The sequence below is a fragment of the Rhinatrema bivittatum genome, chromosome 4 (genome assembly GCF_901001135.1).
Source record: "Rhinatrema bivittatum chromosome 4, aRhiBiv1.1, whole genome shotgun sequence".
NCBI lineage: Eukaryota > Metazoa > Chordata > Amphibia > Gymnophiona > Rhinatrematidae > Rhinatrema > Rhinatrema bivittatum.
The window spans coordinates 340255456-340268469 of NC_042618.1; the positions used below are offsets into that span (position 1 = coordinate 340255456).

Genomic DNA, 13014 nt, shown 5'->3' on the forward strand with positions numbered 1-13014 from the left:
CCCAGCTGCACGGACTTCCTTAACCACATCCTCCATGTTTACTTGAGGTGACTTAGCATTTTTGTTCTGTTTTGTATTATTTTTGTTTTAAACTGTGCATGTTTTCAATGTACCCCGCCTCTGGCTTTGGTGCCCTATAAATGCCAAATAAATAAAATACAAAAGTATTAGGCTTTTTGTTGTGGTCACTCCCCTCTCTGAGTCCATGCTTCAATTATTTATGCTGCATTCATACTTCACATCTATCAGCGTGCTACCTGGTAAGGAGCAACATAGCAGCGTTTGACCTGGTCCTAGTTTTACACCACTGATTTGCATGAATTTGGAGGCCTGATGTTCTTAGGCGTCTCAGGCCCATAAATCCATCCATGCTGTGGCCACAAAACCAAATAACGTAAACTGGGGGCAAAAAAATGGAAGTTTACCAGCTATTACAAAGAAACAGAGAAATTTATGGCAGCCAGAGATTTGTAGCATCATCTAGTCCAGGGCTTCTCACACGTGTCCCGGTGATCCTAAAGGCCAGTTGGGTTTTCAGGCTATCCAGTATGAATACGATTGAGATACATTTGCATTCATTGGAAAATGAGTATATGCGAATTTACTTCATACACATTCATGGTGAATAGCCTGAAAACCCAACCGGCTTTGGGGTCATCGGGAGAGGTTTAGGAAGCCCTGACAATGTTTGGGCAGTGTAGTTGGGGGAGGTGCAAAAAAGTAAGGCCATTTTATTCACCCATACATGATGATTCATTCACCCCAAAACAGAAGAGAGAAACATTTAGTTTTGCTCTCCATTCTGCCCAAACTCACCGTGCAAACGGCTGTCTGCAGCATTGCATCGAAACCTCCCTCTGGTGGATCCAGGTTGCCAGAGATGTGCTCCAGCTCCAGAATTTTCCGAAAGTGTTCGACATTATCCGTCAGGCGGATGACATTCTTGAAGGCAAAGGGAGGAGTGCTGTTTGGCCACGGTTGCTTCAGTCTAGAGGGGAAAAGAAGTGGGCTTCAAACTTTCTGACTAATCCCTTACCAGCTACTGTTCAATGCAAATAAATCTAAATCCTCACTGAAAAAGCCTTCCCTTTCACTTACTTCTCTGGTCTCATGTCTGTCTGAGGAACCGTCACTTTGTCCACAAACTTGCCAAACCCAATGGTGAAGTTGCTGGAAAGAGTCTTTACAACTAAAGCTGAGGTAAAGAGACAGGAAACAGGTAAGAATGTTAGAACATGTTAGGGACATTTTTTTTTTTTTAACACAAGTTCATATGCACTTGAGTGTGCCGAGCTGCGAAAGCTATAAAAGTTGATTGCTGTGTGCGGAAGATTAGAAAGACCATCTGCGCAAATGGATTTTCACAGGCTGTAGGGAGGCAAAGTCTCAAGACAGGTCAGGGCATGCCTAAGACTACAAGACCCAGTCATCTTTACAAGCTGCCAAAGCTCAAGACATGCTCTGCAGAGATTCCCCACTGCAGCGAGTGGGGAATCTCTGCAGAGCATGGGTCTCAACCTACAGAACTGTGAACAGGTTTATTTGAGAAGCAAAATAAGACTGGTGCACGAGAGGTGAAATGAGGAGGCTCGGTTAAGTACATTGCAGGCCACGTTGAACTTTGCATGTTCTCTGCTCCATTGATTCAAGCTGCCAGATATTCGACGACATCTGCTGATCCCCTTTTCTGTCTCCCCCCACACACACACACACTTCTCCAGTTATATACACTGTCCATGCAAGCTACGCGCTAACAGGTGGGGACAATTGCGTTAAGAAGATTGATGGAACGGGTTAGTCTCTCCCTTCCAGGCTCACCGAGCTCCTTGCCCATTCTTTTAAGATTTTCCAAATCATCAGACATGGAATTGGAGAAATCCATCAGGATGTAAAGGTCCACTGGAGTTTCCAGGGGCTCAAAAACTTTAATGTTGACTGTAGTTTCTTTGCCAGCCCTCAGGCGCATGGACATCCTCTGAGGGGAGACCTGGGTTTTCTTCAGAGAAGTATTGATTTCAATATTCTGCCAAGAAAAGGAAAAGGGTGTGAATATTTGCATTCATAGCTTCAGTTGGTTCCTGGAGATTCAAGTTTCCATATCTAGAAGACCATGGGGGAGGGGGGAATCATTTGCGCTATTATATATTTTTTAAAATCTTGTCTCTGTATCGTTCTTAGCCATGAACAAGATGAAGTTAAATAATATCAATATGAAAATCATTTATCTGACAAAACATATAAACATTAACTGCATATTAACATTTGTACACCTCCCTCCACATATGTGCACCCTATGGAGGAGGCGGAGTGAGTTAGATTACAGTTTAAGGCTGGAAATACTGTCAGTGGTTCACCCTATAGTGAAGGAGGAGCAGATTGAGTACAGCTGAATAACTGGGAGTACTGTCTATGGTACAACGTTCCTTCTGCACATGTGCATTCCCTATGGAAGAGGAGGAGTAGCTGGAATACAGCTGAGTGGCTGGAAGCACTGTCAGTGATGCAATACCCTCTAACTGCACACCTGCACCCTATGGAGGAGGAAGAGTGGCTGGATTGCATCTGAGTGGCTGGATTACATCTGAGTGGCTGGAAGCACTGTCAGTGATGCAATACCCTCTAACTGCACACCTGCACCCTATGGAGGAGGAGGAGTGGCTGGATTACATCTGAGTGGCTGGAAGCACTGTCAGTGATGCAATACCCTCTAACTGCACACCTGCACCCTATGGAGGAGGAGGAGTGGCTGGATTACATCTGAGTGGCTGGAAGCACTGTCAGTGATGCAATACCCTCTAACTGCACACCTGCACCCTATGGAGGAGGAAGAGTGGCTGGATTACATCTGAGTGGCTGGAAGCACTGTCAGTGATGCAATACCCTCTAACTGCACACCTGCACCCTTTGGAGGAGGAGGAGGAGTGGCTGGATTACAGCTGATTGGCTGGGAGTACTGTCTGCAATGTGACACTTTTCTCTGCACATGTGCACTCCCTATGGAGGAGTGAGTGGATTAAATAGCGGAGGGACTGGCAGCATGGTGGAGGGTATGAGACACCCCCCCCCCCCCCCGCCCCGTGCACACCTGCTGTGTCTTGATCTCGCTGCTCATGTAGACAATGCCAGCAGCGCTGCAGCCGTACCTCTGCAGGTTCTCCCTCAAGTCACAGCGGGTTTCCCTGAAGTTCTGCACAAACAGAGATAATACACACTCAACATAAAGAAGCCAAACCCAGAACAAAGGAAGGAAAGAATAACACCCAAGAGCAAGATCCTTCTTGATAGGTCTCCTCTCCCAGCCAGGGCATCTATCCCTTTCCTGTGACCCTACAAAGGTTACATGCCCTGCAGCGTTAGGTCTGTGAAAAAAAAGAAACAATTAATAAGCACAGCACTAGAAGAGCAGGTTTCTGCTGTGTGGCTGCTTCCTGTCCCTGACCCTCTCCCTTCTTGTGTTTCCTTCAAGCTCAGACATAGCATTTCCCCTTCCTCCCTGTGCTTTTGGAATCCGCCAGAGATGGAGCCCTGGAGAGAAGACTATTTTTCTTCTCCAAGTGAGAATCTGTGCTTGCACCTTTCGTTTCTGCAGTTCTTCCTTCTTGTCTTTAGCATCTCTCTCCTCCCCACCCCTCCCCTTATTTTGCTCCTGCCCTCGGAGGGAGTTACTTGCCTCATCCGTGCAATAGGAGCAGTCTGCGTCCACCTGAATACACTGGGTGCAGCTTGTTGCCCGGGAGGCCACACAGCGGTTAACTAGAATGAGGAATAATATGAGAAAAAGGGCATTAAAGAGCGAGCTGCAGGCAGCAGCAGCAGCAGAGGTCAATGGAAAACTGTGGGCAATGTTAGAGTGGGCTGGGAAAGAGAGAGGCAAATATGTGTAATATATCCAGCGAGAGTACATGGCCTAGAGACAGAATTAAGGACAATACTTATGGCGCTTATACACTACATGCTCCAGACCTCCTTACCGAGAGACTGAGCAACAATGCAAAACAAAGGCGCTCCGTGTCCCAGAATTCTCCGGAGTGGCATGAAATAGGTGGGAGAGGGCAGGATGCTTTGGAGAGTTAGCAGGGAGATACATAGGGGGTGGAGGGTTAGATTAAAACTGTAGGTTCCAACTATTTCCTAGTCTCCAATAGTTAACGTTTTCAAGCAAAATTTCTGGAGTGTACAATTTAAGGAATAGAACTTGCCAGGTTCTTGTGGCCTGGTTCGGCCTCTGTTGGAAACAGGATGCTGGGCTTGATGGACCTTCGGTCTGACCCAGTATGGCAACTTCTTATGTTTTTATGAGGGTGTAATATCTTCTGTTGCTGCTACAACCGTGGGTGCAACACAACCATCACCAGCATAGCCAGGCCTTAATTCACACACAGGCTTAATAGGCCTGTGCCTAGGGTTGCAAAATTTAGGGAGGTGGGGGAGAAAAGGAGGGTCAAATTCCCTGGTCCCCACCACTGCCCTGCAACTCTGCTTTGGACCTTGGAAGGCGCCCCTCCCGCTGCCACTGCCTTTCCCTTCTGGACCTCGGCTCCAGCTGCGATCCTCAGTGAGTGCTGAGACTAAGCCTGCATACATGAGTCCCTCCTCCTCCTCTGGATTTCCATGTGGGGGCCTGTGAACTTTGAGGATCACTGCTGAAGGCAAGGTCGGGGGGGGGGGGGGTGGCGGGGGAAACGGCGCCACGTTCATCTTGGTTGGAGGTTTGCTGGGGGCTGGGGGGGTGGAGGAAGGGGGAGGGGCATGGCCCAAGCACTGAATGAGTGCTTAAGGGTGACAGCCCTAAGCATAGCAAAGTTTTTCTGCAGGTAAACAACTATTTACTGGGCAGAAAAAGACCTGCTGAAAATGGTCCCCTTCTTTCCCCGCCTTTCAAGTATCCACCTTGGTCCTGTAGAGACCCCCATGGGGATCTCCACTACCAACAGGCCCTGTAGTTGAGAGGAGCGTTCAATTTAGCCAGAGCACGCCCTACTGGAGGCTGCTACACTGGGGAGTGGGCTGGGGTGAGGGGCTCCTACCTGCTCTGGGATCAGGGTTGGCTTTTTAAGGTTAGAAGTGGAAGGAGGATGTTCTGTTTTCTTCGATTCCCCTGTTCCCAGTCAGCTTGGGCTGAGTTGGTTGGAAATGGGATGACAGCTTGCTTGTCCACTACCTCTACTAGTGAAGTGCGTGAAGTTTGTCTCAGTGATGGGGTTTTTTTTTCTGTCTTGCTGGTTCCACTATCTCTGTTTGGTTTGGGATTCCACCCTGCACTGATTGAGGCTAGGAAGAGAGAAAAACCACACGTTGTAACCAGGGCCGGTGCTAGCTTTTTTTGCTGCCTTGTGCGAACAAATTATTGTGCTTCCTCCACCCCCCCTTGTTCATTCATTTTCTGTCCCAGGCACATAAAAATCCCAGCTCTCTTCAGTGATACAAACTTTGAACACTGATAACAACCCCCCCCCCCCCCCCCCGGGTTTTAGGTGCCCTGGACGAACCTTGCAGCCTTGCACAATGCCCACCCCCCACGGCCCGCTCCAGACACGCAGTTGAGTTATGCATTTATAATAACACTAGCTGTGTACCCGGCCACGCGTTGCAGTGGCAGAGCCAGGTTAAGTGGAAAAGAAAGAAAAGAGAATGGGGATAATCCCCCCCTGCTCTGCCCCCCCCTCCCGAACATGGACGCAAGAACATCCCCACGCCACCCCCTGCAGGCCCGCCGAGACCTGTCAAAAATGGTAGTCGGTGGAGCGGGCGTTCGTTCCGGCATGGAAGTATTGGCGCCGGGCCCTCGGCAGCCAGCACTGAAACTGTCTCCGACGGCTGTTAGAACTTACTCTGTCAGTAGGGTGGAGCAATGGGAGCGGTCGTCTTGCTCAGATAGTAAGGACGAAGGTGCGCCGGTTGCCAGTCCAGAAAATGGCTTGACGGGCCCTCGCCCTTACTATGTCACATGGGCTACTGCCGCCATTGGCGTTCCTGAGTGTCCTAGTAAGGGACAGAGCTGTCGGCGCCATTTTGATTGCTGGCAGCCGACGGCTGTAGTGTATGCGATGTGTCACGGAGCGGTGTTGTGTCGTCCCCCCACTGGAGCAGCCCGAACTATTCTGCAGTTTTGGGTGCGTTCAGAGGGTGTGGGCAGTAAGTAGAAAAGTCATGTGCGTGAGGGGTGTGAGGAGGGTGTTTGTGTGTGAGTTCGTAGGGTGTGGGAATTGCAAACATGTGAGTGGCCTCCCGGTGTAGCATGCTGGAATTTTGTGGGTTTTTGTGTGTTGTGGGAGGGTGTGTGAAGTAAGTACAATTGGCATATGTGCAGGGGTGTGTGAGGAGGGTGGATTTGTGTCTGGTCGGAGGGTGTGTGAATCCCAAACATTGGTCACGTGTGTGTGGGGTGTGAGCGTTTGTGCAAGGTGTAAGACCTTGCACTTACGTCCAGCAGATGTCGCTGTTTTGTGGAACCAAATTTTAAAACTTTTTTACCAGCCCCCGGTGTGACATATATGTAATGTAAGTGTAGAAGAACCTTGCCGTATGTGAGGTGAAGCTTGTGTCCAAATTTGAAAGCAATCGGTTCAGTGGTTGCTGAGATTAGCGATTTCGTACAAACTATTTAACATTTTTATTTATATAGATTTTACATGAAAAATATCAAAGTACCATATCACTAACATTATATTTACATGCATTGCTGTGAATCCTACCTGAAATCCTGTAAAAACACACTGAGAACCCATATGGTATTAGGCCTATTGTAATGTGTGTTATGTGTGAGCTTGTCCTTCAGAAAGCCCTAAAACACTAATACACTTCTTATTAGGAGAATGCCTCACCTCAGTCACACATGCAGAACATAAATAGACCCCCACCAAATACAGAATAGAGCAGCCATAAAGTAGAAATATAAACGTGACAAAACCTGAACTGGAAACCACAAGAAGCCAGACTCTTTATGCAGTGGAGCAATAAAAATCAGAACCATCATCATTTCTCAAACTTCAAATAATAAAATCAAGAAATAAAATAAATACATGATCATAATAGTAGAACATGCTAATAATATTCCAAGAACAGATGACAAATAAAAGATCATATAACTAAAAACTCACATACAATTTATTTAAATGTCCCAAACACCAATAAAATATTTCAAAACAGCAGACATTAAATAACAACCAAAAAATAAAACTTAAAAGGATTTTAAAAATTCACACTTTCCATACCTGGGAACCTTTGAGTCCCAGTCACTCTGAGATTGCCTCTTCTTTGGATGGGATCTGCCAGCAACCCCAGGCCCTCCATTTCAGCTGCTGGCAGGTTGGTATCCACCTGCAGCACCCATTCTCTCTCTCACACATACACACACAACCCAGGCACCTCCCATTCTTTCTCATATACACAACCCAGACAAGCTCCCATTCACACCCACATACCCCAGGCAAGCTCCCATTCTCACAGATACATCCTCTGCCCATCCTAGAAAGGCTCCCATGCATCCATGTGCACACATATACCCATACACACACATACATCCCAGGCAGGCTCCCATTCACACACACACACACACACACACACATCCCAGGCAGGCTCCCATTCACACACACACACACACACACACATCCCAGGCAGCCTCCCATTCACTCTCTCTCACACACATCCTAGGCAGCCTCCCATTCACTCACACACACACACACACAACTTAGACAAGCTCCCATTCATATCCATATACCCCAGGCAAGCTCCCATTCTCACACACACACACCCCCATCTCAGGCAGCCTCCCATTCACTCTCACACAAATTCAGACCATCCAGGTAGGGTTCACGAGTCATTCCTCCTCCACTGCTGCTGTCACCAGCCTGAATCTTCTTTGTTGGGGAGAGCAGCTGTTCTGCACCTCATCCTGCGGGCTGGCTCCATGGTAATTCAACACTCACAGTGCTAGTTCTTCGTGCATCACGAGATGAGAATACAGGAAGTGCTGCTAGTACCTGGATTGTTGAATTACCATGGGGCCAGCACTTGAGGAGGAGCTGCAGAATGGACTTCATCCGCCACCAGTGGAATAGAGCCTGCTGGCGGCTTTCTGACTCTTCCGTCATTGGTGGGATGGGGTCCACCAGCGGCTGTAAGAGCCTCCTGCTTCTCCCACCGCCGGTGGGATGGGGTCCACTGGCAGTAGCACGGGCCTTTCCTTGCTCCCGACTCCACCCCCCCACCCACCGGGGTGTGCTGCCCTGTGCAATTGCACGGTTTGCACACCTGGTTGCACCAGGCCTGTTTCTAACTCACACCCTATGGTTGGATTTTTGCATTTCTGATGTTTTGGAGTTTTTGTGAAGTTTTGGAAGAGAGTTTTTTTTGTGTACACCTTTCCTACTTTAAGAGATGAAAACAGAACCTGCTGTCTCTGCTGTTTGAGGTTTTGGGGATTTATTTCAGTCTAAAAGATCCAGAGTAACATCTGAAAGGAGAATTGTGAACTTCAAGGACTTCATCTGGAAGAGGGAGGAGAGACTGGAGACTCCTCACGGAAGAAAAAGGATGGAAAGCAGTTGAGTTCTGCAGAGTCAAGGAGTGACCACAAATATTTTTGGAGCGGGAGAACCACCAGAGATAGGTTCTACCTCCTTGGAAGAGAGGAAACCCTGGGCTAAAGAAATCCAGGGACACATTTACAGATTCATTTTTCAAATTAGATTTGGAGACTGATCATGGACGTAACCACAAGAAAGTATGCTTGGTGCCAGCTGATTACACTAGAGACAAGTACTATACTAAACGTTTAACTTGGAACGCCCAATCCAAGTGTCTAGTCTGATTTGTTTTGGCACATAAACTAACAAGAACTTAAGCACTGAGCTTGCACCCCTTCAGAGACTGTCGCAAAATGCCCTGAGCTCTGGAGGCATTGTGAGACTTTGTCGGGACTCAGTCCTGAGACTGAGTGTGAACCCCTGTCTTACCAGCCAACACAAGAAGAGAGGCTTCAGTCACTGTACAGGTATTTTTACCCATGATGGCGAAGTCGGAGTAGGGAGGGGACACACGCGGCTTTCATTTTGAAAGCTCTATTGGTACATCCAGCAAGTATATTTGCATATGGAAATCTACACACCAAGGTTCAGGCCCCGTTTCCTGCAGCTGGCACATTTTCAGAAGGAAACTTTGCAGTCATGTTGCACCCACGGGACTGCAAGACCCCCCCCCCCCCCATAGAGTTTCAAAGTTGTCCCCTAAATGGCAAGAGGATGCGCTGGTAACTGATACCCCCATGTACTAACCAGGGGATTTGCAAACATGTTGTCCCCCAGCCCTCGCCAGTCTCCTCAGGGACAGCACGAGCGGCGGACAGACACGGTGGGTCGGACAGACAGACAGATATTATACCTACTTTCATTGGATCGGCACGTGGAAGAAAGCAGTGCCAAAAGGATCAGACCTGGCAGTTTCCCTGTGAGCGAGTCCATCCTCCTCTTCCTACAATGAGAAGCAAAAAAGTGAATGTATGTTTCTTTTTTTTTGTTTTTTTTTAAATGAATGTAATCGTTATTGAATTTCTTCAAAATATTACAGGAAAATTAAAGGAAACATTATCTTAACATCAAATAAGCCCCAAATTGAGTCCACCTTAACGGGGGGGGGGGGGGGAGCATGAACAATTTAAGATATAAAAAGAAATACAGGAGAGCAAATTTTATCATCTGGTTGCACCCGCCTAGCAACATCCCCATTACTGAATCAACTCTTATCAGAGATAAATGCTCCCAAATGAAGTGGATCATAAAATACAAATTTATCACTCTGAAGGGAAACTAGGCATTTGCAAGGAAATATGAGAAAAAGTTGGCCCCTATAGACAACTCCTTCTAACCTGTGATGTTTCCAGGGCCGGTGCAAGGGTATTAGGCGCCCTAGGTGAACCTTCTGCCTTGCGCCCACCCCCCCTGTCCCAGGGCCCCGGCTCCAGCCCAAACCTCTTGCACTCAGACAGGCCCCCTCTCTTATACACACTTAGGTTCCTTGTCTCATTCACACACGCACCCTTACCCAGACTCCCTCCCTCTCTCTCACTAACACCGATGCTCTCTCGTACACACACAATCCCTCTCACTCACACACACACAGGCTCCGCTCACAGCCCCATATGGATGTTCTTTGCCGCCCCCTAATGGCTGTCTCCCTAGGCGACTGCCTAGTTCGCCTATTGGGACGCACCGGTTCTGGATGTTTCATGAGAAACATCAGGAAAAACTTGCATTTTACTACCAGAAAAGAAAACATCTTTATTCAAACAATATTTACAGAAGACCATGACTCTGTCCTTTTCTAAGCTGAAAGAGACAATTAAAGTAGCCCTAGTAGGCACAATATCAATAGAGGCTTCTAGAAAGGTTGAAATATCAAAGCTACCTTGCCCAGAAAGTGAAGATAATCCCTCCGTGTGCCCTCTTTGCCTGGGTAAATAATATATTTTAGAAATACAGGGAATCTGAGCCTCTAGAAAACCCCAAACCTCCTTCAAATATGTTGTAAACATTTCCACAGGTGACACACTTGTGATGGGAAAATTTAAAAATCTTAAATTTCTAGACTTCATGGAATTTTCCAAAGCTTCCAAACTATTATGAACAATGAAACTATCCTTTATAGAGGATAACCTTGTATTTTGTACCAATATTAAAGTCCCAGTAAGCACTGAAATAGTATTTTCCAAAGAATTCAAGCTATTATCATGTTTTTGAGGTTTAGCTCTAGTTTCAGCAGAGAAACCGGAGAACTAAGATACTGTCTGGGTTAATGTTTGATCTGACTTGGCCACCATCTTCCAAATATCTTTCAAGGTGACCAATGAATGTATGTTTCTGAAATATTGTGCCTTGAGATCTTGCTTGGATATAAATATTGCATACACAGAAACTGTTAGCAGACAGTAAGTGAGGTAATAGTAATGCTTTTCCTTTGCCTCTTTGGAAGTGATATGGCTGCAGCGGGCTTCCAAAAAAACACTGGGATAACGTGCGTGAAGTAAGCAAGGGTAAAAAAAAAAAAAAAAGAAGAAAAACAAAGAACATGCAGAGGTTGGAGGTTTTGGACAACGGCTTCACTAGTTTTGACAGCTGTAGGGATTATTGGAAAACTTGTTAATAAGACAGGGAAGGGACCCTGAGTTCTTGATTTAGTATTGGTCTTGGGTGGCCTTAAATTCGTTAAAAATTTAATGCACCCAAAAAATTGAGCTATTATGGATTATTCAATTAAAGTCACCTTCCCCACCCTCTTTCAGTTACTTTTGATAATGGAATATTTCTATTTAGGCAAGGAGCAAAAAGTTTGGATGGGATGTTGCATTCCAATTTTTGGGTGCGGCAGAAAAATTGTGCTGGGATCCTATTTCTTCCGACTTCAAATTATACGTATTCTATGTCTACCTTTGTAAGGAGGATACAGTCACTTTAACTCATGCTATAGTTACTGTAAGAATGAATTACTCTAATGCTCTTTTTGCAGGTCTTCCAAAGCCGCAATTGGACAGAATTCAGTGCATTCAAAATACTACTGCATGTCTCTTAATGGGTTTCAAATGAAAGGATGATATCTCTCCAACTCTAAGAAAACTTCATTGGCTTCCTGTTTCCTTTTGAATTTAATTTTTTAAAGTCATTAATAGGATGGCCCCTCCGTCTCTTAAGGCTTGCTTACATCATTATGAGCTAGGTAGATCTCTGTGCTCTGATGAATACGTGAATATCCCTACTTACGGGCCGATACAGTACAGTGCGCTCTTAGCCCGGGTTTGGCCGCATGTTTGAGACGCGCTAGCTTTACCCCTTATACAGTAAGGGGTAATAGTGCATCGAAAATGCATGTTGATGGCCCTATTAATCATTCCTGTGCGATCCAGAAAGCAAAATGTGCTGCAAAGCTGCACAATTTACTTTCAAAAATTAACGCCTGCCCAAAGGCTGGCATTAATTTCAGCCGGCACTGGGGAAGAGTACAGAAAAGCAGTAAAAACTGCTTTTCTGTACACCCTCCGACTTAATATCATAGCGATATTAAGTCGGAGGCCCCAAAATTTAAAAAATTAAAAAAAAAAAAATTTAAATCAGCTCGCGGGTCGGAAGACGGACGCTCAATTATGCTGGCGTCCGTTTTCCGAACCTGTGGCTGTCAGCGGGTTTGAGAACCGACACCGGAAAAATTGAGCGTCGGCTGTCAAACTTGCTGCCAGCCGCTGCTCTTGTCCAAAAAGAGGCGCTAGGGACGCGCTAGTGTCCTTGGCGCCTCTTTTTACCGCGGACCCTCATTTGCATACTAAATTGCGCGCACAAGAGAGTGGCCTTTACATGCACAAATCAGGCTTTGTGCATGTAAAGCCTTCTAACAACTCCTTTATATCCGATGCGACGTGCGCAACTGGAGACCAATCAAATGGGATTTGCTCGTTCCTCGGTCCTATAGGAAAAATGTTTTCCTATAGGACAGAGGAACGAGCAAATCCCACTTGATTGGTCTCCAGTTGTGCATGTCGCGTCAGATATAAAGGAGTTCTTTTTGGATACAGGTTCAGTCGACATCCACATGAAGGAAAGGTGAAGACAACAACAGTTCACCGTGATACATTTTGAAGTCAACCAAGAAAAAGACGAATCAACTATGGAAACATTTTTTGGGACAGAGATCTCTGCCGTGCAATTTCAAGGGAAGTAACAAACTTTAACACTAACTTTGTAATTTATTTACATGAAGTGTTAGATATCACCAGTCGGCACACCCCCTGAGGAAGGACGCTGGTTCGTTTGAAACATGTGCATGTTGGGACAAACAACACACTTTGAGGAGAGATAAAATGGACATAGAGTTTTCATCTTGTTAAAAGACTGTGATTTTAAGTACATATAAGAGGTTCATATCACACCCAACAGTGTGGGAGCAGTGGTGAAATGACATCATAAAACACGTTCAAAGTATTTAAGATCCCCCCCGAGGTCCATATATTCCGTTGGATGTCCTGCATAT

The 13014-nt window shown here is 46.3% G+C and overlaps 1 protein-coding gene across 6 annotated transcripts in view; it reads right to left on the reverse strand.

The window, feature by feature from the left end:
- Nucleotides 1–13014, reverse strand: part of ITGB4 (integrin subunit beta 4) — a 131719-nt gene that overhangs the window by 91252 nt on the left and 27453 nt on the right. For all 6 annotated transcript variants that reach the window (XM_029600498.1, XM_029600500.1, XM_029600499.1 and 3 more), the window contains 6 exons: nt 9386–9471; nt 3671–3753; nt 3086–3187; nt 1819–2023; nt 1099–1195; nt 817–988 (listed from right to left, as the gene is read on the reverse strand). In XM_029600498.1, the coding sequence (XP_029456358.1) occupies nt 817–988; nt 1099–1195; nt 1819–2023; nt 3086–3187; nt 3671–3753; nt 9386–9471 (745 nt within the window). The remainder of the gene's footprint in view (nt 1–816; nt 989–1098; nt 1196–1818; nt 2024–3085; nt 3188–3670; nt 3754–9385; nt 9472–13014) is intronic.